Source organism: Prunus mume, linkage group LG3 (genome assembly GCF_029339155.1).
Source record: "Prunus mume cultivar Tortuosa linkage group LG3, ASM2933915v1, whole genome shotgun sequence".
Lineage (NCBI taxonomy): Eukaryota > Viridiplantae > Streptophyta > Magnoliopsida > Rosales > Rosaceae > Prunus > Prunus mume.
This window is the reverse complement of record NC_142700.1, coordinates 2,760,541-2,788,017: the sequence shown is the minus strand read 5'-3', so window position 1 is coordinate 2,788,017 and position 27,477 is coordinate 2,760,541. Positions and strand designations below refer to the sequence as shown.

Sequence of the window (27,477 nt, the reverse complement as noted above, 5' to 3'; positions counted from 1 at the left end):
GCCTAATAACATTTTTGATTCTAGTCAGTTTATTTTTCATTTCTATATGTATCCATATTGTAACGTTGTTTGGTTAGTAATCAAGTTCTACATATTTATCATTATTAACTATAAAACAGAAGAGATTCTTAAGTTTTTCATTGTCTGAAAACATTTTGAAGAGACACAAATGTAACTTAACTTGTTTCATTTTTGTTAGTATAAGCGATATTTGAAAAGCGGGAATTGAACTTAGGATCTCGAGTGGATGAATAAATGCACTTAATCACTTCAGCTACAAATCCCTTCCAAACTGTAATTTAGTTTCCTCAATCATGATCATAGCCACGACATATAAAACAACATGGACGATGGGTTGGGCACGTGACGTTGATAAATATGAATGGTATAAATAATAAAATAGAATATGAAGAAAGCAATGACGAATTTTAAGATCTAAAGAAAGTCAAGCTTTGAACCAGAATCCAAATTGCGTTGGATTGCGGGGCAAAACAGTTCAGAGGAAGCATAATCTCTAGAATTAAGAGAAATCTACCTGTATATGAACTCATTTTCTGACTTCATCTCATTGCCAATTCAACACAACAAGTACATATATATATATATATATGAATTAATATATAGTAATCAGAACCTTATCGGACAGGTTGAACTAATATTCAACCTAGATAAAACTAAACCAAGCAATAAAAACTCACTAAAATCTGACCAACCTTTGCAATTGCATAGGTCATATCTGATATAAGGACAGCTTATTTATTTATTTTTAATTGATTGGAAGAAACGTAATTTTGACCCAAAAAAAGAAGAAAAAGAAGTAAAGTAATTGCGCTATGGAGTCAGTGAAAGCCCAAAACTCGAGGGAAGTATGGGATACGATGTCCGTTAATTACCATTTAGTTGTTAATAATAGAGTAAATTACAAGTATGGATGCACCTTTATTGTTCATTTGCTTCACGTGGCACATGGATTTACTTGCAAGATTTATTTTTGAACCGAATAATCGGAGTCAAATCTGAAGCGGTGGGATGGAATCCAAGTCGAACTTTCTACTCTTGACAAGTTGCAGTTGCCACTGACAACCACAGTCTAGAGCTATAATTAGCATTCAAATCAACTAAGCTTTTGATTAATACACTATTAAGGAATTGTTTACCAAGCTAGGTGTGCCGACAATGTTTTAGGTGCTGAGAATATGAATTCACGTTCCTTTGAGCATGTTCAAATGTCAACTAAAAATGGATCCTAGATTGAATGCGTTAATTCTAGTATGGTATTAGAGCATGTTATTTATGATGTTAAATGGTAGTTACACCACACGTAAGAAAGAGCGTTGAACATAAAAAATTTATAGTTAAATTGATTAAGAGCGGTTATCATACACTTAAGTTATATGTTGAAATTACCCGTATGAAAATTACACGATGCCTAAAGTGGATTGGAGGGCTAGTAAATAAGTAAAAGCTGACTGATGTCTTCTTGTAAGGTACAAAATTCTCTCCTCCACCAAGCAAGCTTTTGTCATTTTATGATTGCTTTGCCTCGGCTTTTATTGTGGGCCATGTCCATGTCTAACCCTACGGTCTACTCATCTGTCTGCTTTCTTTTTATTCTTTTAATAAATTCCATAAACTATTATTGAGTTTGAGTTTATTTAACCAAAGAGTTATATTATATTATTAATTACTAAAATAAAAATGTTCAACTCTCAAAGGCCTTGGAAACTTCTACATTGCTATATGCAAAAATTGGTTGCTCGTTGCTGGGCACGTGATCCTCTGTGCAGCTTGTCCACTACACTCCTACGATTCACCCTCCCAAGCCCAGCCCAACCCCAAACCCAAAACCCAAACCCTCCACACCAAAATTCAAAACCAAGTTCATGAAGAAAAACCGCAGGGAATCCTGGCTTCAATTTCTATAAATTTCACTTCATTGAGCCCCCCACTCCATATCTCTCTCTCTTTCTCTCTCTTTCTCATTAGTCAGTCTCTCTCTCTCTCTCTCTCTCTCTCTCAAGAAAAAAAGACTAGAGAGAAGGAAGGAAAGAAAATATGGGTTTTGGTGAAGCTAAAGCTCTAGGCTTTGTGCAGCTCTCAGTTCTTCTACTGAGTTGCTTCACTGTGTTTGGAAATGTAATTGATGTTTTACCCCCAAGCTCTCCTCCCCACCACCATGTTCACTATTCACACCCAGTAGCTTCCCCTGCACACCCACCAACACACCACCACCACCACCACCCTCACCCTCACCCACACCCACACCCTCCTACTGCCTCCCCGGTTCACCCACCGGTTCACTCTCCAACCCATTCGCCGGTCCACCCTCCAACCCATTCACCAGTTCACCCTCCAACCCATTCCCCGGTCCACCCACCAAGCCACCACCACCACCATGGCCACCCACCGGCTCACCCTCCTACTCACGTCCCGGTTCAACCCCCGAGTCACCCTCCAACCCACCATGCACCACCGGCTCACCCACCGGTTCAGAGCCCAAGCCACCCCCCGGTTCACCCTCCGCAGTACCCGCCTAAGAAACCTTTCCCAAGGAGCTTTGTAGCGGTTCAAGGCGTTGTTTACTGCAAGTCTTGCAAATACTCCGGCGTTGACACGCTCTTGGGCGCCTCCCCTGTTCTTGGTTAGTCCATAACTCCTCTGCATTTCACTTAAATTACAACAAAAAAAATACCATTAATTTATAAACATTTTTCTAACAATGTGACCTTGGATTTGGTTTTTGTTGTTTTTTTTTATGGCAGGAGCTACTATCAAGCTACAGTGCAACAACACCAAGTACCCATTGGTTGTGAAAACCAACACAGACAAAAATGGCTACTTTTTCATCACAGCACCCAAGACCATCACCACATTCGGAGCTCACAAGTGCAAGGTCTTCCTCGTCTCATCACCCTCTGCCACTTGCTCTAAGCCCTCTGATCTCCATGCCGGTTTGAGTGGTGCAGTCTTGAGGCCACAGAAGCCATTCATGTCCGAGAAACTCCCATTCCTTCTCTACAATGTTGGCCCATTTGCCTTTGAGCCCAAATGCCATTAGTTTCTTTACAGCTTGTGTGTTTTGTACTGAGTCTTTGTCTAGTTTTCACCACATAATCCTTGCATAATCTGCCATTGTTAGGGTTTTCCCCCAACCATGGTTTTAATGGTACTCTGTTCTTATTTGGCTAAAAATAAATAATGGGATTTTTAGAATGGTAATGTTGTGGTGTACCCTTTGAATTATTAATAATAGAATTACCTATTTTAACTTGTAGTGAAAGTTTTATTTATTCAACGGTCATATAATTTTTACTGCTTGCTGTACTATGGATGGCAGACATGGAGCTTTCGTTTTGCTTTGTTTGTAGAATAAATAAAGCATTGAATTTGAATTTGAAACTCCTCGGCATGCATGCATGCAGAGTCTGGTGCACCGAGCTCCTCTTAGCCATTGGATTCTTGAAAGGTCATTGTATAATTATGTCGGAGGAGGGAAACCTATCCAGTAGTGGCCCCTCGGCTCAGTCGTCCTTGCTCTTTTTACCAAACAGAGATAAAAGGCCGTATTATAGATAAGGACACCATGATTCATAGATCAGCCGCTGCTTTTAAGTTTTGTCTTTGGACAATTAGAAAAGTTAATCATGTCAAATCATATGTCTGGTGGGGGCTGATCCAGAAAAAGAATCTTGTGGAGCCAAAAATTTACATGGCATATCTATCAAAAAAGAGAATATGCTATAAACACCATGCGTGCTTGCCACGTGGTTGGTTCCATTTTCCACCCATCTCGTTCCTTTCTTGGGTGCATTAGGTAATAAGTTGGGTGGTGCATGGGCATGGCATTTGCTCAATATTATGCCATGGATGGAGCTTTTGAGAGCTTAATATTTTAAACAGCTGGATGAGTAATATTACTGTGGATCAAATCACATGACAGAAAGAGTTGCAGACTGGGAGCTATTTTTGGGTTGGCTGAGCAACTCAGCATATACACACACCTCTCCAACCTAAACCTACTTTTGTTTTTCAAATTTACGGTGGTATATGTAATAATAAATAATTATTGATCTCTGTCAGGCTCAATAATTTTGGTGGAAAAATTGGTGATGAAGCTTTCAACGAAAACGCCAGTCTCGGACAAATGATGGTTATGGGACAGGTTTGCTGTTACCCAAAAGCCAAGTTTTACGAGAAAATGAATAAAATAAACACACTATCTGACCTGCAATTTTCAAACATTTTTCTCATAAACGGCCATAGCTTTCCAAGTTTCCAATGTCAAGTTACGAGTCCCCAGCATTTATCGGCGACGCTAGTGGTGAGTGCAGGCCGATTATCTCTCTCTCTCTCTCTCTCTCTCTGTGCACGCATACACATAGATTTTGATATATATGACTTTTGTGAGGTGACACTAGGTAATTTTTTTTTACTGTAAATCCATATTTCTCCTGTAATTATCCAGATGTTTTAAGGGTGATTAATAATAACTTCTTGTATAAGCCTTTAAAAAATTAAAAAAGAAGGGTGCCTCTTTCCTGTTGGTAATTTGCGGGACAATTCTGCTGCATATAGTATGGTTTGCGTCGGACTCAAAAGAGTCTGTTCAATAAAGAAGAAATCTTCTTCCCACGCAGCTGATCTTGTCCTAACCTACTTTGAGAAGGTGCTTAGTGGGGCCAACTGCTATATCATTTGGCCCAAAAAACAAAAACGCATCAACAACAAGAAGTGGATTCAAATGACGGAATTTGTGGCTCTCTTGATACTGCTGTGACCTGTCATTTTTCAGGGTTTTGAATGGGAGGTGTGCACTATTTCTTTCTTTTTAGTTCCAAGTTTTTACTTTTTAGTTACCTTCACTGCACTGTGAGTTGAATTGTATGAAATAACCATGATAATTTCTTAACATGGACTCTGTTTGATTTGTATGCTCAACAATTCCACATTGGGGATGCATAGAAAGATGCATGTGAATGTCTAGATTTCTATAGTGGGGGCCCCTTAGATGAGATCTTATCTCTTAACCGTTTGATAACTAACAAATTTAACTAACAAATTTGATCAAACGGTTGAGAGATGAGGCCTCATCTAAGGCCTTATCACTACTGAATTCTAAAGATTTTGTGAATGCTATGCTAGTGATGGTCTACCTTGTAAAGAGTTGGGCTACAACCGCAACGAACAGCCCAGGCCCATAATAAAATCCCAGCCCAATCCCCTCCACTTAGAAATGAGGGCCCAAAGCCAATAATTTCACTATTAATATTACGATTACGGAGTGGCTACTTGAAATTCCACTTCGTCCAAACAAATTGCATAACAACCTCCTTTAATTCCCTCGGTAAACGAAATCACACAAATTTAAAGACTTCCAATTTCAGAGTAAATGGGGTTGCCGCAGAGTGGAAAGAACAAGCAAACCTCCGAACAGAAGACACTCTAAACGCAAACGTAATGGAGAAAGAACTAACCGAATACCATGGACAAGAAAACCAAACACGTATCAAGACAAAACTGAAGTTTTACAAAACACGGCATAACAGAAAACTTCAGGTAAAAGTAAAAAAGAAAAGAAATCAGGTGCAACAAAAACCACATTCCCATGGTCTACAAGTTTTTATCTAGCCGGTATAAAAGATGGCAGACTACAAATACTCATAGAATACTTGATGCCGGTGACGAAATAAAAGTTAGCTAACTTCAAATACAAGTCCTTGAAAAGGCATATATAAGCTTCTTCCCCCATTGCAACTATTAGAGTTGTAGCCAAGTCTCCATTCTTACCAACTGCGATATCGGTTTTAATCTGCAGCCACCAACCAATGAAGCAATCAACTAAACAAGGGCAAGATCAAACCAATTTGTATTACAACGAAAAGTCACATTCTATCATACAGCAGGCAATATGCACGCAAAATAAGCATTTATTAACTTGAAAGCACAAGGAATTTAACCTAAGGGGCAAAAATATAATATGCAAAAAAATTAATAGTAACCTCAAGAAGAAACTAAACACATTCATGAAAGCATCAAAGGATTCCTTTCTAGAAATGTGAGGATAGGAGTTCAGTCAACTGTTCCATTTCTAACAAGAGTCAACTGGGCTGGAAGCACAAGAGAATCTCAACCAAAGGATTATCAAGAAACCGTATTTGCTCTCAAGTTCAAATGTGGCTAACTTTTAAGAGGAAATAGATTCAGATCACCATATAATGTGTGCTTATAATAGAACAACGCCGCCTAACATTGAGCAAGGACAAGTCAAGATTGGCAACAATGGCCTACCACAACCTCAGGTTTATATTTAACATTTAACAGTGAACAAGTTCCCTATTCGTCTTCTCTTTTTATTCACCTTTCATACGATATTTCAACACCAATCCGCTCTCTCAGCTTAAGCCCAGGTAGAGGAACAATGATTCGATAAGAAAAGGCTATTAATTGACACTCTATGAAATGATCTTTGAACTTCACACAATCTAGTTAGGTTGAAGTTTGAATGACTAAAGCAAATCATTATATTCATCTTCAGGAGCCTTTTGCCATATTCAAAGTTATACATGATTCAAAGGGAAACGAACAAGGTAAGAAATCATTAAGCAATGATGAAATTAGTAAAAAATGCTTAATTCCATATATTATTATTCAAAAATAACTAAAACACTAAGAATGTCAGGAACAGTACAGTTTGAAATGCAGCTAGAAATATTACCCTTTAAGCTTGAGTTGCCTCAACCTCCTTATCCTCTACATCATTTGCAGCAGCATTTGGCTCAGCACCTTGCCCATCCTCTGTAGGTGGCTGAACTTGCTCATCTTCCGGTAATGGCTCCTCCACATAATCGTTCTCAAAGGCGTCTGGAGGGACCTCATAGATCCTAACCTGAGGCTTAGACGGGTCCTTAACAAGCACATACTTGCCCTCATTCAATTTCATACACAAGTCAACAATAGACTTCACAATACCCCACATACTGTTCGTGTTCAGATTAATCTGCGAAGCAAATTCCTTGGGCTTATATCCGACCACAGCCAAAATCACATGGTTAAAGTGATCACGAGGATGAACCCTCGAAACATAACCCAACTTCATCAAATCCGCACTGGCCAGAAGAGCTTGAGCAGTCCATTTAGCTAACTTATTAGCATTGTTCTTAAGCTCAGTCGCCAAAACCGCACCCCTTTGGGTTTCCAACTTCTGCCTCCAATCCACACCAGAATACTTGGGATCAAACTCATTAAGCGCATTCAGAGTCAAAAACGACCTCTGATTGTTGACCTCCATGACACTCTGAACCTCGCATCTCGCAACCAGATACATACCCTCTTCAAGCTTCCACCTTCTGTAGCGATACGCAACAGAAGCAACCTCCTCACCTTCATTCGCAAATGGGTTGGGCTCATCGAATGTTACCTTATTGCCATCCCTAATCAAAACCTGCTGCGAGAAGTTCTGGTTAATATAAGCAGCCTCAACACTCAAGGAGTAAGCAGAATTGATATCATCCTTGGCTTCAGGCAATGGCTCTTGAGATGTCTCGTGAACCGAAAGCAAATCCAACTGCGACCCATCACGTTTATCGAAGAATAACTTGTTCCCAACTCGCTGAACAACGATATCCCAAGAGTAAATCGACCTGGGCGCGCACATGAGAGTCGAGAGAATGGTATCAGTGGCAAATACTGTAGCTTTGTCCTCGTTCGCAAGTCGGCGAATGACTGGGTCGTCGGTGGTGGTGACCTTGAAGAAGTTCCGATTCTTGAAACGCTCGAGTCTTCGCTCGTTCTTGGGCGTGATTCGATCGCAGGACCGATCGTAAAACTCGAGCCCACCGCAGAGGAGCAGGTCCTCTGGTTCTGGGACCGAAAACGACAGCTTTGAGAATGTGGAGAAAGGGATCTGGTCCAGCATGTTCCACTCGGGTTGAATATCAACCGATGATTTGAAAACCGCGGCTTCGCGGCGAGGGACATTGACATTGGACCGGTTCATGTTGTATTGCCGGTCGCGGCGGGCCCGCTCCTTCTCGGCCTCTCGCTTTTTGGCTTCGACTTCTTCGTCGCGGCGGTGAGGCAGCTGCCGCTGCTGCTGGAACCGCCATTTGGGGCCGAACCTGGGCCGCGGCGGGGGCTTTCCATCGACGAGACGGAATGAGGCGTCGTCATCGGCGGAGGCAGGGAACGACTCGTCGTTCGAGAAGTCGAAGACTGAATCCGACGGGTTCTTAGACCTGGCCGGGTTGTTGAAGGTGCGGGTCCAGTCGGCGATCCGCCCCAACTTCTCGGCGCGGGAGAATGGGGCGAAGGGGACGTTGAGGGGGAGGTTGGAGGTGGTGGTTGGGGTGGTGGCGCTGTCCGGTGGGCCCCACCCGTCTGGATTGAACGGGACGCCTCCGACTTCGAAGCCTTCGACCATGGCTGATGGATTTGAGTGATTCAGAAAGAGGAAATTGGCGGTGCTGACAGTGGAAGAAGCTTTCAGTCCCGATTGGGTTTGGGATTAAACCCTAGTTTTCGTGCGGTTATATACTACGGGTTAATTTGCTGTTTCATCCCTGGGCCGTAATGTATTTTTCGGGCTTGGTTTATTCTCTCGTCAAGTGTGGGCTTTATCTGTATCTTTATCTATCTTGATTTTGGGTTATCTATCTCGGGCCTTGTAGGCTTTGCAGAATTGGATTGGATTGATTCGAACACACCCAAATTAGTTGGTCAAACAAGTTCAACTTTGCTGCTTCTGCATTCGCATGGAGATCGCAATTGGTGAAAGATATGTAAGTCCTGGCTTCTTTTGATTTACTAATTATAATTAGGGTTTTCAGTAGAAGCATAGCGCACTTCTCATTTCGTTGGTGATGGCATATGTAATCCTGTTTCACCTGATTTAAGGATCAATGATGATGATGAATGCAAGGCAAACTCACACATAAGATAATCCTATATATAATTTTGTATTTATGTTTATAATCATCTTATAATAATTTCATGTGCCTTTTCCCAGTGAATTGTCATCACAATATCTTTACTTTTTGCTTTTGTTGGATAGGGTTTGAGGATTTGTTATAAAGCTGGTGAATTGTAATACTTTTTTTGTGAGCTAAACGCGTTATGTCGAATTCTGAGAAAAAAGCATTTGAGATACACTCTTTAGCGATAGACCTCATATAGACTGTGTATTGCAATTTGCAATATATAACACACTTCTTCTAACTCATGGGAAGATTGTTCTTTTTTATTTTATTAAGCTATTATTTTTACTTTTTTCAACAACCGTCAATCATGAGATTTAAATTGAGAACATCTTTCGACAAAGACAAAGTGGAGATTAAATATCAATGGATTATATGGTCATTAGCTTATGAAGATTGTCATGGTTCTGGGAATCCCATACATGACATGAGTGAAGGTTCTTATCTATTTATTGGGCAAGTTCAGTAAGCTAGTTCTTCTTATCTGTACTAATGTATGAAGGTTCTCTTTCGATTGCTCCTATTCATCGCAGCCTTACCTGTTTAACAAAACTCTTCCATTCATGTTCTGAAATATCAATCAATAATTCATCTCTCTCTTCTTCAAACAATATAAGCTATTTATGTACCCTAATAATTATGCACTGGAGAATCATTTTCAGAAAAAGACTGTCACCACCAGAGATAACAAATGTTGGTAAGCTTCAATAATTCAAAGAAAGGTGAAGTCAAGAAAGAAAACATTTAAAAGAGGGAGCAAATATGAGGATAAAATGAAACAAGTTCCACATGTACCAGCTACTCATCAGATTAACACAGATTCCCAGTCGCATCCACTTTTTCTGTCCATTTCCTTCCACACAATATATATACATATATAACAGATATCGAAATAAGCATATAACACAAAATCAAAAGAACGATTAATAATTTTGGAACCTTTATCTTCCGTTTGGATGAGCTAAAATAACTCGGAACTAAAAATCGGGATTTTAAGAGGAGAAATTAACAATTCCCTTGTTTGGCAACTGAAGTACGGAATTTATTAAATGACGGAAAAAATCGTGGAAATTGGAGCATCAAATTTTCTAGTTTAATTTCCACCAAAATAGGCGTCATTTCACAAATTCTATAGTGCCATTTACAAAATTCGACATACATAAATCCAAATACTGAAATCTTCAATTGCTAGAAATTGAAATGATGCAAATCTAAATTCCGTTATTTTAAAATTCTATGTAATTTTCAATTCATTCATCCAAAGAGAGGGTTAGTTTGTGCACATGGAAGATAAGTAGTGAAGCAAATGTAAGAAAACCAGAACACAATATTTCTGTTACTTCTCCAACCCTTGCATTCCTCCAATGACCTAATTTTTGAAGCTTACTGTAGACTACTACTCTTTGTTATGCAAGTAAGAAAGCATGTATTTTTCGAATCATATAAGATCGATCATACTTGGTTTATATCGAAAGTAAAATTCGGACTCTGCCGATAGTCACCTAACAATTTATATGATGAGACAAAAAACCTCAATATTTCATTGAGTGAGTGAACAAGCATGAATTTTGCTAAACTGCAGTAAGTCCTAGATTTAAGCAAAAGAAAAGAAAATGTTGAGACCGTGGCCAAGAGGCATATGTATATGAACTTAGTTATTCTAAAGGACTCACAAGAAGATCACCAACCAAACTCAAAGAAATATGCATAGAATTAAGGTTATCAATCCCTTCAATATAGAGCAGCACTTTGTAATCATATTGTATGCTTCAAAATGAACCAGCTCTACCGTTTACAAGCTTTTTCAGTCTCTCTGATATCCTTGCTGCGACGGGGCCTGGTGCAGACTCTCCAATCTACTTATGAAGAAGCAAAAACATGCATACATTCATGAATAAACCATTCTATATAGAAATATATGTATCTATATCTATAATATAAAAAAATTATAATGAATTAATGTTGCCTGTTTGGTTAATTATACCTTGGAATGTATTGTGTAGAAAATGGTATCTTCAACAATTGAAAAACTGGCGTTCACAATGTCGGCTCCCTCTTCATGAAGCACGCGAATTGATTCATTAAACATGAACTGATAATCCAACCCAGTTATCAGAACAACCTGTAGAGCTGAACCCATTTCTTGAATCTCAATCTCAATCTGTGGTGATTTAAAGCTCCCCGTTACTTCACCACCAACAAACCCTGCATTATTATTTCCACTCTTCTCAGTTCCCATTAGGCACTCTTTCTTCTCCCTCATTTTCTCCAAGTTCGTCTGTAGCTTTTTTATGTAGTTCACAGCATCATCTAGCTGATCCGGTAGCGATGTCACTTCCTGCAAAATCCCATTACCAAAAACATCTCAATGTGGACTTACTTTGTCAGACAAATGCTTATGTTGCGATTGTGAAATCTCGAGTACCACTCATTTTAAACCAAATCATTTTGATGAATGAATCAAATTCCCAGTTTGACAAGACAACATTTTTTATGAATGAATCAAATTCACAGTTTGACAAGAGAACATTATTGATGAATACATATATATATATATATACACACACACATAGGGAAGCAGTAGAGTGAGAGAGATACCCTTGAACGTTGATGGGGAACAAGAGAATTGAGCTTGGAGTATAGGGCTTTCATTTGATTCCTCCTATTTTTCTCTATGGTTTTCCTATCAGCTCTAGATGAACTAGGGCACTGCTCCATGAATATGCCAAGCTCTAGCTAGCCAGAAAACTAAGTTAGCGGTACTGTGCTACCAACCAATAAACAGAAAACAATTTTCACTTGCAAAATTGAAGTGCTTGATGATATATGTATTACACATAAATTGTCAAAAACTTTACAAATGTTGGTCATCAATTTGTTGTTGTTTGCGCTTTTATCAAGACTCTACAGCCAAAGGTGAAAAGAAAAGCAGTACTATATCATTAGATGCTACTGAGAAAGTTTACAGATTTCAGAGGGCACTGGGACCCTTCATCCTTGTTTGGCAGGGCCCTACGTGCGCACCATCGTCCTTGACCGTCATTTCCACAAATGAAAACACATGGTTCTGTGCTGTGCTATTTCCGGCTCTCAACAACCGTAGAGGATGTATCAATCAATTAACGTATAATTAGAATGGAAATTAGTAGATTAATGTTCTTCTAGACCATCTTTTGCATTATTTTATGTAGTCACAGTAACAAGCTGTAAATTTATGTCCTACCTACCTTAGAAACACAAAGGGGCCATATTCTTAAATCATGTAAATAGATAAACAAGAGGAATCATGTGTAATTGATATTCGTTGTTAATGCATGTAGGTCACATTGCATCAACGGTCCGTATTGAAGAATGACCATTGTATTCTTCGATACATGCACAAGGACTCAGAAACTTCTTTTCACGCAACCTTATTCTTCATATGTTCATTAATTAAGTTTATGAAGTGGTTAACAACAACAAACTATTTGGTAAGTAACCATGTGGTTAGTAGCAAGCACATGTTATACATGCTCACCACTACTGTTGCTGATGCTGCTAAATATGACAGCACTACCTCTGGTCTTCTTTTTATGCATCTTTTGTACATTCACATTTGGATTCATCATGCAAATCATTCTCCAAAGACTACTCTCCACTCCTTGACCTTATCCACTAGTTATCGAAGCTGACCGTTGATTGGTTTTGTTATACATCTCTCTAATTCAACATGTGCTTGAAGAGGGTCTATCAAGCCGAAAGGACCTGTGGCTTCTGCCAAATATCAGTAATATTTCCAATTAGACATATATTAGCAAAGTTTAACCTGCATTCACATATTAATCAAAGATGATTAGGCTAGCTACCGCAACTTTAATCTGCATTCACATGTTAAAAGATGGTTTTTTTTTGTTTGTTTGTCGTTTCCACAGAAAACGTCAAATGATTATCAGAAACAGTTATAGAACTATATACATTTAAAGTAGCTTTAGGAGTTGTTACCACAACCACAGATAAATGGGGAGTTTTCTTGAGAAATTTGAAAATGACAAGCCCTCAAGAGAAACTAAAGTTGGAAATCTGAAGGGAACAGTCAAGAGTCGTGCTCTCAAATTCTCTTACAAACCCGGCTAGTGTTTTGCTTTCACGCCAAAAAAAGAGAAGGGGGACAATGTGGATTTTATAACAAGATGCTGTGTTCTTTTGATGATACTTTGAGTGTTCAAATCTTTCTTGCTACGTTCTTACATTTCTTGCCACATATATGTAACTGGCCAGGAGCGGTTCTAATTAAACTGCTGAGGATCTTTCTAGGCTAAACACTTTTAGGAGTTGTTAGGGAATGGGTTCGAGGTTAGTTTTGATGCATGCTTCCTAACAACTAACACTAATCTAATCGATCTTTTTGTAGTAATCTAATGATTAACAAAAGTACTGTTCTTTTATCAAAGTTTAACATTTTGTAATGTTGTATGAGATCAGCAGGCCAACACCATAACAAAATCGGCATTACGTTGGACGATTAGTTCTAATACACATCTTCATTAAAATTGACCGTTGCTTTTATCTTTTTCTTTTTGGACAAAACAAATTTTCTAACTACTCTAATATACGAAGAGGGAGATCGAACTCAAATGTAAATGAGCGGATACACTATCTTAATTAACTGGCCTAACTCATACGTGTAAAGGTGAGCATTGTTTAGAATATGAGAAATAGAATCAAAATGAATATGTGAAAGGCAAAATGAAGAAGAGGGGGTGAAAACGGCTTAATTATCTTATGGAAAGGAGTTCGTTGGCATCATATTTGCCATACATAGTGGCTTTTGTTGGAGATTCTGTCGTTTGGTTTTGTAAGCCCTTCGAGCCCTGGAAAAGGACCGGCAAGGTCTGTGGACTCTCTGCCATTAAAGTTGATTGAATTGAATGGGTCTGCCACTAATATTAATAATGTCCAAGAAGACTCGTACATTTTTTATATATAATATTTATAAAGTACTTCCAGAAATGATATAAAAGTATGATTTAATGCTCTCCCTTATTTGCTCCACAAACCGGGCAACGCATCAGAAGTCTATCTGATATTACAATTAAGTAATAATATTTTGGTAGGTAGGAACTAGAAGTAGAAACCTAGACCCTTTCTAACTTTTCTATGAAGCAAGCAAACCAAACGTCTGCCAAAACCAAAGGCAAATTTCAAAACCCCGTCGCCATTTTCATGGGATCAGAAATTGACCATACAACTTTGGAAGAGACAATTGGGTAGGTGTTAAATGGCCTACAAAGGGAGAAATACTTGTGTGCAACGGAAATAATACTGTTTTGTTATTCCGATCAATCATGCTATGTTAAGTTAATAAATTATCAAGCGTAATTTATCGTAATTAGCCAGAAATAGCAAAACGTGTTATCTTCGTTGCACACAAGTATTGCTCCCTTTATAGGGCTAAACTTGGATGCAACGTGTTTGGGTGGTATTAAAAAGTCATTGCTGGTACAATCAAACTTAAAACATCTTTTAACAAAATGAAAATAAATATCAGTAAAGTAATAATTAGTTGAATCGTTGATATGTTAATTCAGTTAATTCAATGATACGTCCAAAAATTTGTGGGCCGCTGGACGAAACGAACCAACCACTTGTGCTGATCGGACCGATTGAGGAAAGAACGAGAATGGGAATAAAAAGAAGTCCAGTCCAACCATCTCGTAGGCAAAGGGGCTGGAGCAATGCGGGGATTGGATGGTTTACCGTTGGTTGGTCTGGTCAAAGGGAAATAATTAAGCATCTAAAATACGTCACTAAGTATATGGAATGGACCGCAATTTGCAGACGTCACGTCTGTTAAAGTAATGAGATTGTGACCTCCAGAAATGCACGACACATGAGGACCTTGTCCAAACAAATGTTGACACATTAACAAAATTAATTCATTCACGCCAATGTTTAAGACCCAACAGTTGTATGATGCAATTAAATTATCAAGATCCACTGCATTTGAACCAACCATGTATGAATCATTTGACGGTCACCTTTTCATTTTCACTGCTTGGTGCAATTGCATTCATGGCTCATGATGTTCTGTTTTCAATTTTCGTCTTCTTAGATATCGCTTGTATCGAAAGAAAAATGTCACGGATTCTATAATATCACGGGTTGGAAGTTATAGGTGGCAAAAGCAGAAAGCCCATTCTCCATGCAATGCATCTAAATTCTGTTAGGGGAGTTGGTAGCGAAATGTCATATCGCAACATTAAACTCTTTAGCTACAGGAGGAGACAATTGTGTTGTTTCTTGAATGAGCAGACAAACCCAGTTGTGTTCTTGGCAGTACAACACACAAAAACATTGTGAGAATTTATGTGAACATGTCCTTCACCACCTACCCGTTCAAAGATCACGGATTTTTTTTGAACCCAAATTTCCATACAAGTAATCAAACATTATGACGCAAGGCGAAACATTTATGTTTGTATCAAAGAGTCTTCAAAGCGTGTAAGGCAGGCAAGGGGTAGGGGAGGAGACAATTGGACAAAAGGGTAGATGACTGGGTGGTGCAATAAGAAAACAGAGGGGTGTGTATGGCAATTGCCTAATTGGACAAGCCACTTCATTATTGGTTTGGTTTGATGAAGAATGCATTCAAATGCTTGGGAAGGTAAATAGAAAGAAAATGAAACAGAGCACCAATCATTCTGGTTGTGAAAACCAAACCCATCCTTGATTGATTGCATGAACAAAGGTGAATCTATAAAAATCCAAAAAGGCTTGGACAGATAGAAGAAGAACTAATTAGAATATTCAACTTGCAAAAGAAAAGGAGCTATAACTGTCACCATATGGCATTTTCCACCTCTCTCTCTCTCTCTCTCTCTCTCTCTCTCTCTGAAGAGATAGAGAGTGAGAGAGACCCAAAAAATATGCAAAATTGATAAGCATTTGTTGTGTATGTAAATAATATGAAAAAGATATTTGCTTCACTACAATGCATGCCTATCAATCTATTTGTTCACTTCCGCTGTTCCACATGAATAACATAATAGAGAAATACAATTTTAAAAAAAAAGGCTTGAAAAACGAACCTTCTTTTTTTAATTACAATTGACCTGGTGACACTACAAAAGCCAGATCATAAGAAAGATTCAAGAGAACTTGGGTTTGGGCACGGGTGTGCTATGAGGATGCACAGGACCAAGCTTATGAATCCGGTGAAGGAGCCCCTTCTTATGATCTTGGCAAATTAGATTTTGTACATGAGTCAAGGTTCCGTCGCGGGCAAGGGAAGACTCGAATTGCTCCAATACCTTCACAACCTGACAAAACTCAGGCCTTTTATCTGGTTGCAAGGACCAACATTGCTCAATCAAGACTCGCATGGCAGATGGGCAGTCCTTTGGAATAACAGGCCTCAAATTCTGAAAAGAAAGAACCCATAATATCTTAGAATGTATTCCATATGTAACTTTTAAGTTAGAAGTTTATTTTTTATAAGTAACTTTCATTTTATAGGTATGCATATAGAGCTTCACAAGAAAGAGTAAATGGCAATATTGAAGGTGCTGCAAGTTCAAATCTTTTGCAAACTCATTCCATTATGAGTTATGACCCTCATCTGCTACTTATTGAAGACTTACCTTCACAGACTAAGGGAAGGAGGCCGATATGCAACCCTTCTAAGTTCGGACTATAGACGGGAAATAAAAGTCAGAAACATACCTTATTCACTACAGCAAAAGCAGCTTGAATGGGATTCATATCCTCATAGGGGATTGCTCCGGCCACCATTTCCCACAAGACGAGTCCGAAACTGTACACATCAACCTTCCTCCCATAGGATTTACGCTTGATCATCTCCGGGGCCATCCAACGGTACGTCCCAGGGTCATCAGCCAAAGAATCGCAGTACGCCTCCTCGCATGCTATGCCAAAATCAGCAATTTTCAGGTGGAATTCTTGATCAATAAGAACATTTTCGGGCTTGAGGTCCCGATGAATGACTCCTTGTGAGTGTATGTATTCCATTCCCCGAGCAATGTCCAAGGCAATGGCAATCAGTTTCTCCAAAGGAAGAGATTTATCCTCCAGTTTGTGCAAATATGCCCTCAAGGAACCCTCTGATAAATATTCCGTTACTACACAATATACGGGTGGCTTTCTACAGGCTGCAACGAACTGTTTCATTGGATCAAGATATCAGTAACAAAGGATACACAATTTCAGCAAACTAAAAGGCATGAATCGCAATTATGATAGTTCTAAACATGGTTAAACCATATATGATGTCTTTAAACTTCAAGCTATAATAGACAATTGGTTGACCAGCATACGAAAATTGAAAAGCCAAAAGAATAATTCTGACAAGGCAAGGGAGAAAATTACATAACCAAATAACATATGAAAGGTGGAGAAAGGAAGAATTCAGTCACCTTTATGACATTTGAATGGTGGAGACGTGATAGAAGAGTGACTTCTCTACTAAACTGTTTCTCCAATCGAGCTGCCAATACTCCACTTTCGTCATCATCCGGAGCCCTGATAATCTTAACTGCAACAGCTTCATCGTTGTAAATACCATGGTAAAGCCTGCTATGCGCCCCATGAGCAAACTTAAGCCCAAGAAACAACTTTGACAAATCAACACTAAATTCATCGGCAGCTTCCACAGCATTAACTCTCCCACCGGCATGGTCAAAGTACTTGGCCCAAGGCGACTCCTTCCGGTTCTTCGACTTGTCATTGACTTTCATAGACGCCAAGTGCCTCAGGGGGCTCGTATTCATCGGATTCGATACCTTAGTTTGTGAATCCTTACTAAATAACCTTCCCATAACTTTTCTCTTAGGATGTGGTGTCGAAAACCTCTTGGCTTCAGACTTGGCTTCCTTAAATTCATCAGAAAGGGTGGTCTGAGGCAGAGGGGACAAAGATCTCTGCTTGTTGATAATGAGATTTCGCTGAAACCGTGAAGGAACATGGTCCCTCTGAGTCTTTGAATTACCGAGACTTGAAGTCCGATTAGAAGGAGCCTCTGTTGCTGTTGCTATAGGCCTTGACTTTAACCCTGAAATCCGGTCTTGTTCAATGGTTAGAGGAAGGGAGGCCAATCTTGAAGAATCAAAGCGATGAGAAAACTTTGTTCTCCTAATCCAAGAATTAGCCTCTTCCTCCATATTTCCCAGTAATTCTCTGAATCCAACCCAGCTTTACACCCACAACCCCTCCTTAATCTTATTCTCCTCCTTCTCCTCTAGCTGAGAAGGCGGCTTAAAACCAAGTCGGTACTCTTTAAACAATGTAATTTCAACTATAGAGCTCGAAAAACCAAATTTCTTCAAGCCCATCAACAACCTCTAGCTTATAAACTGATGGACGGAAGAAGAAAAAAATCAAACTTTTTTCATCATTGAAAGCAGAAAAGCATTCAAACCCTTGAAGAATGAGGCTGCATCAAATCCTAATCTCATCTCCATCAGAACCAAAATTCCATCAAACCCACCATATCCCATCCAAAAGCAGACCTTCCAATCAAATAATATGGACCCTGAGCACCACCAAACCCTCTAACCTCTAGAAAACAAACTTGTTTTGGTTTCAAAGTCAAATACCACCTTCCGTAAAAGCCTGGAAATTCACACACAAAACCCAATAAACAAGTCAATAAAAATTTAAAAAACAAAAGCCCCAAAAAAACAAAAGTGTACTCAATTATATTGAAAACGAAGAAACACCCATGATTACAACCCCATCAACCACGGAAGAGAAAATAAAAAATCATTGTGTCAAAACTCACTAAAATAATACAGAATAAAATATACCCAGATGCAAAATAATTAACATTCCACATAATATCACACCAAAAGCAAAGTCAAAAAATTATATTTAAAAAAGGGTAACCAAGTAAAAAGTCTGAGCTGATAAGCTTACCATAAGGGTTATGGCTTCTACATGACGGCGACAAATCACCATGAATTCGAATTGTATTTCACCATTTCAACATTCGATATGGGGTGATGGGAAGAAAAAGCTATGATCTTTGGTAGGGAGGAAATATTTATAAATAAAATAATATATAATAAATAATCCTAGAAGATTTTTTTCTATTTTTTCCGTAGACAATTTGCTTATACGTATCGTATAAGCTGGAGCGTAGATTCCATGGACCCCGATATTTTTGGTGAGGTCTCTCTACTCTAATGGTGCGGTGAGGAGATGTTGGGTTTCAATGGGGTGGTGGTGGGTGGGGGCCACCAGAGCGGAAGTCAGAAAAGACGGATTTGAGAAGAAAGTGAGATGAGACAGGAGGAAGAGGAGAATTCTTTGATTAAAATAATGTAAAATGTAGGATTACATGTGTCGTTATCGGAGAGAATGAGGTACGGATGACTTTTAAAAGCCGAACGCCAGCGGGCACCGAAAGACAACGAACCTACGGTTATCTGGTACGGTTCCCACGGAACAATATCTCTGTACGTGCGAGGTTCGACGTGTTAAAGCTTAAAATCGTAAATCTTTTGCTGTTTGCTGTGTGATTATGTTAGGTGAAGAGCTGGAGATTATGGAACCTTGCATCTAGGATTAGTAAAAATAGTAATTGTGGATAAAATTTCGACCTTTATCTTGAATGCGGGGATAAATGTATTGGATATATCTAAATTTTAGAATAGATATGCATGCAAAATCTGAAGATGGAAGTTACCAACATCGATGTGAGAGTAAATACTCTATTGTTAGACTTATACATCATTAAATTTTATCTAAAAATGGATTGCTTGATTTTCTACATGTGTATTTGTAGAAAATTACCATAATACCGTAGTTTTTATGGAGTAAATGAAAACGCAAAAGCCTAGACTCTAAAACGAGAATGAGATAAAGAGAACGAGACAATGACACTTAAAAAGTATAGAAGTATTTTTCATGCTTTCACACTAGGAGGGTTCTTTCCAATTTCCAAGCTATCATCTTTTACTTGATTAGAAGGATTATGTAGTCTCCCAGAGGTATATGAATTGGTTAGAGCATTCGTAATGGGCTCTCTAAACCACCTCATTAGACAAATTGTAGGGAAGAATTGGAAAAATACAATACCAACCATGCTTCTTATTTATTTCCTAAAATATGGAGATTTCTATGAGCTCTAAATCTAATAAGAAAGAAAGAACTTCTAATGACTTATCCATTTTTTTTTTCTCCTGTCAAAACAAAATCTATATTCCCATATATCCATTACGGATGGCTAGGGTGGTTCCAAAAGAGTGATTCCTTTGCCATCTATGTGGATTTCAAATACTCTGTGCGGACTTGGTTACCATAGCAGCAGCTTGAATAGTACAAATGTTGGAAGTGCACTTAGAGCAAAAAGGCGATTAGTAAAGGCAAAAATCCTTGGAGCAAAAAGACGTAATATATATATATATATGCTATTTTTTTTTGGGTATTGACATGGAAAATGAAAGCGATCATGAGTTTTGAAGATATGATATTTACACAAGTTTGAAGAAGGAGAGAAAGGAAGAAAAAGAAAAAAAACACGCTATTGACTTTAAGTTAAATTTAATAAGGTTAGGGCTCTTTTTTTTTCTATTTTTAATTAGAGGTAAATTGAGTTTTTATTTTAAGGATGATTTGAGGATCCGGATCCCATGACCAGTAAATTGATCATTGAATAAAAAGAAAATGGAGGTTTAGTTTTTCTTCCTTTTACGAAAAGAAAGGAAAGTGGACAAAAAGAAAAAGGTCCAAAGATACACTGAGACAAAGCCCATATGTTCACATAAATCCAACCCAAGCAAATAAAATTGGATTTTGACAAATGGTTGACAGGCACACGTTGGTTTACTATAAATTGGGCCGGTCCGGTTTTGACCCAATGAGCATTGCTGCAATGGGCCACAGGGTCCGATGGGCGTGCTTTAAATGGACCAATCATATTGGTGTAATTTAATGACGCGCATGCCGTGGTAAACGGAATGTAAAAGAAAGCCTTCTTTTTTTAGGAAAAGGAAAGGAAAAGAAAGATTTTAAAAATCCATATCCCATTCCCATACAAACATATGCTGCTAACCTTGAGCTTCTTCCTTCCTGTCTGTTTTAAACCAGAATTATTTATTTCACCGGTCTGCTCTCTTCTTCAAAATATGGTCTTGTGCTTTTTCTAATATAGTTTTACTTTTAAATTAATACTCTTCTGAACTTTAATTTATGCTCTTTTGTGTCCTATTAATTTATTATCGTATATAGGTACGTATATGTATATGATGTACTTGTGGTGTTTTCTATCGAGGTGATTTAAATCTTAGCTGAAGCTTCAAATTATCATAAAATCTAATTCTGAGTATCAGACAAAATAGTGTCCGTAATTACACCATGTGTTATATAATGTGTATGATCGCGTATCGTACAACTAGTATTTATGATTCTTCACATACTATAGTATTCGTAATTCACTTGTTATATGAGTGAGCTTGTAATAGTTAAGAGTATGTATCATTAGACCCAATGTTATGTGCTCGATCCCCATTCTCTATTTGTGCAACACAAAGAAAAAGATGTTACTAAGTAAGTCAATATACTAATTGGCTTTTTTTTCTTTTTTCCAGACAGATTGAGTAAAGTGAACGCTTCAGAAAAAGAATGTTGTGGTGTTCGCATTGCGGAGCTCTTGTTCCTCCAATGAGAGATGATCTTCAGTTTGTGTAAGCAACGCCTTATTATCTTTGCTACTTTACATAATTGAGATAGTTTCCTCAAAAGTGCTTTTTTATGAAAAATTGTTTCTCTAGATACACTTAATAAATTTTATGCCAAACGCTTGTACATGTGCGTGTGGCCCTTTTAGAAGCAGTCATAAACAAACCCATGTCACTGCTTTTGCTTCTTCTCTTTTTGGTTTACTTCAGATCATGCAGTGGTTGTGGAAAAGTGCTTATCTATCGAGATGCCAGTACTAGTGAACCTACTTTGGTCAAAAGCTCCGGAAGAAAGGTACCATATCCCTCTTTTGGACCCCATATCCATAATCCATCTCCTGGTTATTCTCTAAGAACGTACCAACCGTGGGAACTGATGTTTTTGCTTTGTCACTTCGTTTGCAGGCCAGGAGGGCAGGTTCTTCTTTAAAATCGGTTTCAAGTGACAATTCAGAGTCATTTGAAGGTCCTTTAAACGAGGGTATGCCTTAAAATTAAGCACATCAATTAATTTTCTGAACATACAAATATAAATGCAGATCTTCAAAACTGTTCTCAAACTGTTTATTTCTCTCTATGTACTGTTTTTCTTGAAATTAGGACTCTTGTCAAAACGAGCTGTCGGTGCCAATCCTGCTATGCTGCTCAAGATCAAGAAGGTTAGTCTGAGGAATTTTGTTGTTGCGGAAAGCGGTAAATCTTAAATAGAACTGGCATTTTGTGTTCTAATGACATGATTATAAACTTAAACACAAAACTAATTTGTTTAAGGGTCTTCTACTTTGCAGTGAATTCTTTCAAATTCAAAATTTAAACACTTGAATTTCCAGTTTGAAACCAAACTTTCTTTTGCCTTTTATCAAACAAATAATTGCTTGTTCTTCATCTGTTGGCAGCATGCTCCTAGTTCAAGGAAAAAGTCCAGGGCAATAATAATTCATGCTGGTGAAGCAAAAGGACAAAACCCTCTCACCATCGAGCATGAATCAGACATCTCTGAAAATGACTTCAAATTGAGGCAGGATTATGAAAATGTTAAAGAGGGAGGTGATGGAAGGCCAGCAAATTATAAATCGCACGTTCCGAATCAAGAAAATGTTCATGAATCTACCTATGATGCTGATGATGATGCTGATTATGATTAGTGATGTTGGATGTTTAATGTGTCCTATATGCAACTGTGTTAGGCTGCTCATACATCTGTGTGAAAATCATGTTCCATCTACCAAGCAAGTCTTAATTAGTAATAAAATGAAATTTCATCAAACAGAGCATGTTTTCCTAGAAACAAAAACTCCCCATGTTCTTGATTGAAGAAGTTATTATGTTCAAATTTGTGCCCCCATCAGCAAGAAAATGTGTAAAAAGCTAAAAGAATTACAATTGCTCCCTCTTGAACTTTTTTTTTCCTTTCCCTGAAGCAGAACTGTTATTTTGCAGTATTACAGTGGGCAACAACAGATTTCATATATTATTACTAATTAGATGATCTTCTTTCCTTTACACATGTAGTATACATACACTAAGCTCAGAAGTATTAGAAACTTGACTATTTCTAAACGATCAAAGCAAGAAGATGAACCAAAAAACTTGCTTAAAATCACACAACTTCAACTGCTGTGATGCAATAACTGTTAGGCAGCATCTCCAGCAAATCTACCGTTAGCATGGATTCCTTCGGCTTTGGCCGCAACCGGCCAGAGTTTCCCACTGACAAAAGTGGTGTTGATGTAGTTCTTTTGCAGGGACTGAGCCATTTAGCTTGCATGTACTTCTGCTTCCTCCATGGCCCCATGTGCATTTTCTTCTCCTTCATGCATTTCTTTGCAGCTGAGCATAAGATTTTAATTAGGTTTTGTAGTCTCTCAACTTTGCCAACAAACACTTCAGGAAGCCGGTTCACCAGATTATTGTATTCATTGCTTGCTCTGGCCATCTCGAACTCTGCTCTGAAGTTGAGTTCTATAATCACCCTCACCTCTCCTTTCTTAGGGTTTGAACTGTCCACCACATCAATAAATGTGTGCTCTCCTGAACAACAATGAAAGCAAAGGCATCATTAGCATCTTAACCTTGGTTCAATCTGAGCCATTGATCATATAGATTTTTGTTTGAATGTGTGATATCGAGATACTACCTACCTTAATCAAGTGCTCTGTTTTTCTTTTTATCTTATTTATTAAAAAAGGAAGACAAAGGGGCTGTACGTGCTAATTATAGAAGACACTAAACATTTGTGTGCAGACTTGTATTATTTTAGGTAGAAGGTCAAAAAAGAAGGTGTGTGATGGGATATATTGTATTAATTAATTAGTGAAGTATTTAAATTATATATTTAATCTGTTTTTACCTGAAGGAATATCCGGCGAACTCCTCCACTTAGACGTGCAGATGGCACTGTTGTAACCAGCATTGCAAAGCCTGCCGGAAACTTCTCTCATTAGGCAGCTCCGGCAACCACTAGCCATCGGTTTCCCACAACCACACTCTGTCCCTTCCCTATTTATCTCCTTCACCGCCTCTTTTGTCACACTCCTAATTCTTGTCTCAAGAGAACTAGTCCTGCACAAGGTCGCCTGCAAAACACGTAACAGATACTTATGTTGTCAGCCTGCAAAACACGTAACAGATACTTATGTTGTCATACTCTAGATCAATGTATTATCTAACTTCACAGTGTGATAACATAACATTTGTGTATTATGTATACAAATGCATATGCGTAAATAATTACTTGTAAAAGCTGGTGCTGGTTTTCCCAAAACCTCCGGTCCTTCTCCTCCTGATCTCCAGCTTCTTCTTCCTCTTCATCTAACAAGAAGGCTTCATTTACTTGGCTTCCATCGCTACTGCTGCTATAGCTTTCCCGGAAATCTTGACAATCCTCAAGAAACCCGAAAACCATGCCAGAAAAACTCGCCGCCAGTAATTGTTGGGCGGTGGCAGGAGTTGTGGCCATTAAAGAGATCCCACGCTACTATTAATTTCTAGCTGCTACACAAATGGTGTGAGCGTATTGGCATGAACAATGTGAGCAATAACATTGGGCTTAAATACCAACCAAAGTTTGGATGATGGTGGAGCCCACTAGACCAAGGTGGACTACAGGTAGCCGCGGCCGCGCACATGAGAGGGGGACGCTATTTACCAACGTGGCTCGATCCAATTCGGTGAGGTAAATCGAAGCGGTTCGGTTGTTTTGTGGTAGAGATTGGGCCGGACAGCAGGGATCCACGTAAGGCACGTCCAATAATTGCGACAGTCTATCTGGATATACTCGAATATCCAGCTTCTGTTTTTATTTCTGGTTTTGTTTTTTATTTTCTACCTCAAATGTTTTTATAAAATAGTGCAGAGGAATAATAAAATAAAATAACAAAAAAAGTGACGATGCATCTCTATCATGATCTTGTGAGTGGTGGGACCACCAGGGCTGGAATGATTGAGATGACACGATGTTTGTTGAGTGTCTTAGATGTTGCAATTTGGATCGATCAGAGCCGTTGATGCTCGAGCTCTATCCGATTAGCGGGGCCTACCTGTCGCTCAACCAACCCATTATTAGTACCTTCTACTTAATATCGTAATTTTTGAATGTCTTTTGCAAGATTAAGATTAGATTTGAGAATGTTACAAATACGCGGCGTCTTGGACTCGCCAATCACATTATCTCTTTCTTTTTCCCCCTGTTTTCCGCATAATTTGAGGGCACTTTCGTCATTTGACGGTCCAATCGTTTGAACCATGCCCAGAATGGGTCTATGTGCATTCACTTTGTCCACATGCTAGGGTAACGTACGTTTTCTATGTTTTCTGTGATGGATGTGATTGATTTCCAATTTCAATTTCATGTTTAAGAATGGTTTAATTTTCACCTGAAATTAAGGGTGCCTAACTAAAATCCGTGAAGTTAGCTATTGATGTAGTAATATTTCTGATTTAAAGCGATATTAGGTACGGATTCATTTTCTAAAGATATACGTAATTATTAGATTTCTGAAGTTTAACGAAAACTTGTCATTAATTTTTTTTGAGCTAACACATAACTCAATATGAAACAAAAGCTATTTTATTAATTATGGCTGCATCAGTCTTAAGTATATTAGACCTAACGCACATGGGAGAGCAAAGCTAAGAAAAAAAAATTATATTAATCTTAGGTACCTAGAATTGGTCAAGTTAGGCATCGGTATCTGCAGGTAGGTTATTTAGGTCTTTCACTATAATATTAATTCCAATACTTTTTGGTAAAAATATCAACAAAAAAGATTCTAATCCTTTCCAAACATTAACTAAACTATTGTCTAAGCATTGTTGGTTTTGTTTTACATGTTCATACACATCTATTATATTATGTCTAGTTTTGTGATCGTTATCCCATCAAATATCTTTTCCGCGTCTTCAATGCTAATCTTTTGATCTCCTTTAGATTAAATAAAAACTCTACAATAAGTATGTTTTTATATGAGAAAGAGGAGATCCGAATTTGAAACATCTTTCACAAGCACTCATATGTAATTAATAAAGTTTTTTTTTTATTTTTTTAAAGTGGGAAAAGCGATAGCATTTTATTGTTAGGAGGATAAATAACTAGTTATAGTATTTTATTGATAATATTTTGTTTATTGGTGCGTAGACTATAGTCATTGTTTATTAATTGTCTATGACTCTATGGTTAGGTAATTAAACCTAATAATACGTTGGCTATACCTTAAACACACAATAAGAAACAAACTCGGAATCTAATTTCACTAAGAATGCAGATACCAATTAACTTTATTAATCACTTTTTCCCTTCAAACTGTATAATTTATAGTTGCTATTTTGTTTTCAGTCAATTAATTTGCCCTTGAATCTCTTATTTGTATCCCATAAATTAATCATGCCAAGTTTGACCACTTCAACATGAGATGATGATAACAACGACTATTTTTGGCTGGTACATATAGACAAGATTAAACCATCTGATCAATCTAAGAGTTACAGGTGTAAATATATATATATGTATGGATTTGGACAATAATAATGTATTGAACATGTGTGGAGCCTTTGGATAAAAGCTTGCTCGAAAAGGATAAGAACAACATAACAGAAGATGCCAGAAGAGAAGGTGACATTTTGGCAACCTTGAATTGTAAACTGTTTGTTAGCAAATCGATCATTTCATTTTCATGGCATGTGTTCAACATGCGTTTGTTAACCTGTCCCAGATCGATCTGTACTGATTATCCAAAACATGCATAACACAATGCCGGTGTTTATCTGAATTCTTTAATGCCATGATTGTGTATGAAGAGGATAAGACCATTAATCAATCTGATTAAGGATCTGATCAGCCTGGCTAGCTTGCTAGGTAGGATCCTTATCTGCTATAGCTTTGTTCAAATTGTAATGATCTGGTCTAATTTGGTCGGCTTAAGACAGAAAAGGGTTTGGTTAATTTGGTGTGTCCACTTACCAAGTTTAGAAGCTTGATTGATCAAATGAGCAGTTAATATAAAATGGTATAAAGGTCGCAAAAGTGGGTTAGGCAAGTTGGTTAGTGAGCTCGCCTCCTTTTATCTAAGTTCGACTCTCCTTTCTCGTGATTAGAATAATATAGTTTAGTTTAGACTATCACTTGTTTTAAAAAGGAAAAAATGGTGAAGGTTCTGGTGTAAAAAAAAGGAAGAACTATGAAGGTTCAGTCAGATGATATATTTATGGACTTCTGCCAGCAACATTTGGCAGGGACAATGAGCCACATGATGGCTTGTCAGAAAATTCAAGAACCCCTCCGATCGAGTTTCTTTTCTTTTAATTTTGGGCAGCAAGATCCTGAGCTCAAACTA

General features: G+C 38.1%; 6 protein-coding genes across 7 annotated transcripts; 2 read left to right on the top strand and 4 right to left on the bottom strand.

Annotated features, from left to right (window-relative positions):
- Window positions 1–1,946: 1,946 nt before the first annotated feature.
- Window positions 1,947–3,274, top strand: LOC103324779 (uncharacterized). Its single transcript, XM_008226887.2, has 2 exons — window positions 1,947–2,641; window positions 2,763–3,274. The coding sequence occupies exons 1-2, from the start codon at window positions 2,056–2,058 to the stop codon at window positions 3,056–3,058; spliced, it is 882 nt and encodes a 293-aa protein (XP_008225109.1). The 5' UTR covers window positions 1,947–2,055; the 3' UTR covers window positions 3,059–3,274.
- Window positions 3,275–5,485: 2,211 nt separating this feature from the next.
- Window positions 5,486–8,509, bottom strand: LOC103324778 (eukaryotic translation initiation factor 3 subunit D-like). Its single transcript, XM_008226886.3, has 2 exons — window positions 6,716–8,509; window positions 5,486–5,809 (listed from the first exon to the last, which is right to left on the bottom strand). Exon 1 carries the CDS (start codon window positions 8,417–8,419, stop codon window positions 6,719–6,721), a length of 1,701 nt encoding a protein of 566 aa, XP_008225108.2. The 5' UTR covers window positions 8,420–8,509; the 3' UTR covers window positions 5,486–5,809; window positions 6,716–6,718.
- Window positions 8,510–10,591: 2,082 nt separating this feature from the next.
- LOC103324840 (basic helix-loop-helix (bHLH) DNA-binding superfamily protein) lies at window positions 10,592–11,844 on the bottom strand. 2 transcript variants are annotated; one of them, XM_089047817.1, is made up of 3 exons: window positions 11,571–11,844; window positions 10,957–11,310; window positions 10,592–10,831 (listed from the first exon to the last, which is right to left on the bottom strand). In XM_089047817.1, exons 1-3 carry the CDS (start codon window positions 11,688–11,690, stop codon window positions 10,829–10,831), a joined length of 477 nt encoding a protein of 158 aa, XP_088903943.1. In that variant the 5' UTR covers window positions 11,691–11,844; the 3' UTR covers window positions 10,592–10,828. The 2 variants fall into 2 exon arrangements, with proteins under 2 accessions (XP_088903943.1, XP_008225174.2); XM_008226952.3 differs by having other exon boundaries at window positions 10,592–10,828; window positions 11,571–11,842.
- Window positions 11,845–15,885: 4,041 nt separating this feature from the next.
- On the bottom strand, window positions 15,886–19,023 carry LOC103324777 (serine/threonine/tyrosine-protein kinase HT1-like). Its single transcript, XM_008226884.2, has 4 exons — window positions 18,882–19,023; window positions 17,384–18,578; window positions 16,674–17,129; window positions 15,886–16,372 (listed from the first exon to the last, which is right to left on the bottom strand). Exons 2-4 carry the CDS (start codon window positions 18,125–18,127, stop codon window positions 16,100–16,102), a joined length of 1,473 nt encoding a protein of 490 aa, XP_008225106.1. The 5' UTR covers window positions 18,128–18,578; window positions 18,882–19,023; the 3' UTR covers window positions 15,886–16,099.
- A 2,478-nt stretch (window positions 19,024–21,501) lies between these two features.
- Window positions 21,502–22,841, top strand: LOC103324839 (uncharacterized). The gene is made up of 5 exons (XM_089049240.1): window positions 21,502–21,652; window positions 21,857–21,941; window positions 22,052–22,127; window positions 22,247–22,305; window positions 22,543–22,841. The coding sequence occupies exons 1-5, from the start codon at window positions 21,591–21,593 to the stop codon at window positions 22,789–22,791; spliced, it is 531 nt and encodes a 176-aa protein (XP_088905366.1). The 5' UTR covers window positions 21,502–21,590; the 3' UTR covers window positions 22,792–22,841.
- Window positions 22,842–23,094: 253 nt separating this feature from the next.
- On the bottom strand, window positions 23,095–24,672 carry LOC103324776 (uncharacterized). The gene is made up of 3 exons (XM_008226883.3): window positions 24,381–24,672; window positions 23,997–24,222; window positions 23,095–23,677 (listed from the first exon to the last, which is right to left on the bottom strand). Exons 1-3 carry the CDS (start codon window positions 24,603–24,605, stop codon window positions 23,247–23,249), a joined length of 882 nt encoding a protein of 293 aa, XP_008225105.2. The 5' UTR covers window positions 24,606–24,672; the 3' UTR covers window positions 23,095–23,246.
- Window positions 24,673–27,477: the final 2,805 nt, after the last annotated feature.

Coding starts and splice junctions, on each gene's coding strand:
- LOC103324779 (XM_008226887.2), top strand. CDS start 2,056: ATGGGTTTTGGTGAAGCTAAAGCTCTAGGCTTTGTGCAGCTCTCAGTT. Junction 2,642..2,762: donor GGGCGCCTCCCCTGTTCTTG/GTTAGTCCATAA, acceptor TTTTTATGGCAG/GAGCTACTATCAAGCTACAG.
- LOC103324778 (XM_008226886.3), bottom strand. CDS start 8,419: ATGGTCGAAGGCTTCGAAGTCGGAGGCGTCCCGTTCAATCCAGACGGG.
- LOC103324840 (XM_008226952.3), bottom strand. CDS start 11,690: ATGGAGCAGTGCCCTAGTTCATCTAGAGCTGATAGGAAAACCATAGAG. Junction 11,311..11,570: donor TTCCCCATCAACGTTCAAGG/GTATCTCTCTCA, acceptor GGGATTTTGCAG/GAAGTGACATCGCTACCGGA. Junction 10,829..10,956: donor TCTACACAATACATTCCAAG/GTATAATTAACC, acceptor CTTCATAAGTAG/ATTGGAGAGTCTGCACCAGG.
- LOC103324777 (XM_008226884.2), bottom strand. CDS start 18,127: ATGGAGGAAGAGGCTAATTCTTGGATTAGGAGAACAAAGTTTTCTCAT. Junction 17,130..17,383: donor ACCATTCAAATGTCATAAAG/GTGACTGAATTC, acceptor CCAATGAAACAG/TTCGTTGCAGCCTGTAGAAA. Junction 16,373..16,673: donor CTTTTGCTGTAGTGAATAAG/GTATGTTTCTGA, acceptor CTTTCTTTTCAG/AATTTGAGGCCTGTTATTCC.
- LOC103324839 (XM_089049240.1), top strand. CDS start 21,591: ATGTTGTGGTGTTCGCATTGCGGAGCTCTTGTTCCTCCAATGAGAGAT. Junction 21,653..21,856: donor AGAGATGATCTTCAGTTTGT/GTAAGCAACGCC, acceptor GGTTTACTTCAG/ATCATGCAGTGGTTGTGGAA. Junction 22,128..22,246: donor TGAAGGTCCTTTAAACGAGG/GTATGCCTTAAA, acceptor TCTTGAAATTAG/GACTCTTGTCAAAACGAGCT.
- LOC103324776 (XM_008226883.3), bottom strand. CDS start 24,605: ATGGCCACAACTCCTGCCACCGCCCAACAATTACTGGCGGCGAGTTTT. Junction 24,223..24,380: donor ACCAGCACCAGCTTTTACAA/GTAATTATTTAC, acceptor CGTGTTTTGCAG/GCGACCTTGTGCAGGACTAG. Junction 23,678..23,996: donor TTCGCCGGATATTCCTTCAG/GTAAAAACAGAT, acceptor ATTGTTGTTCAG/GAGAGCACACATTTATTGAT.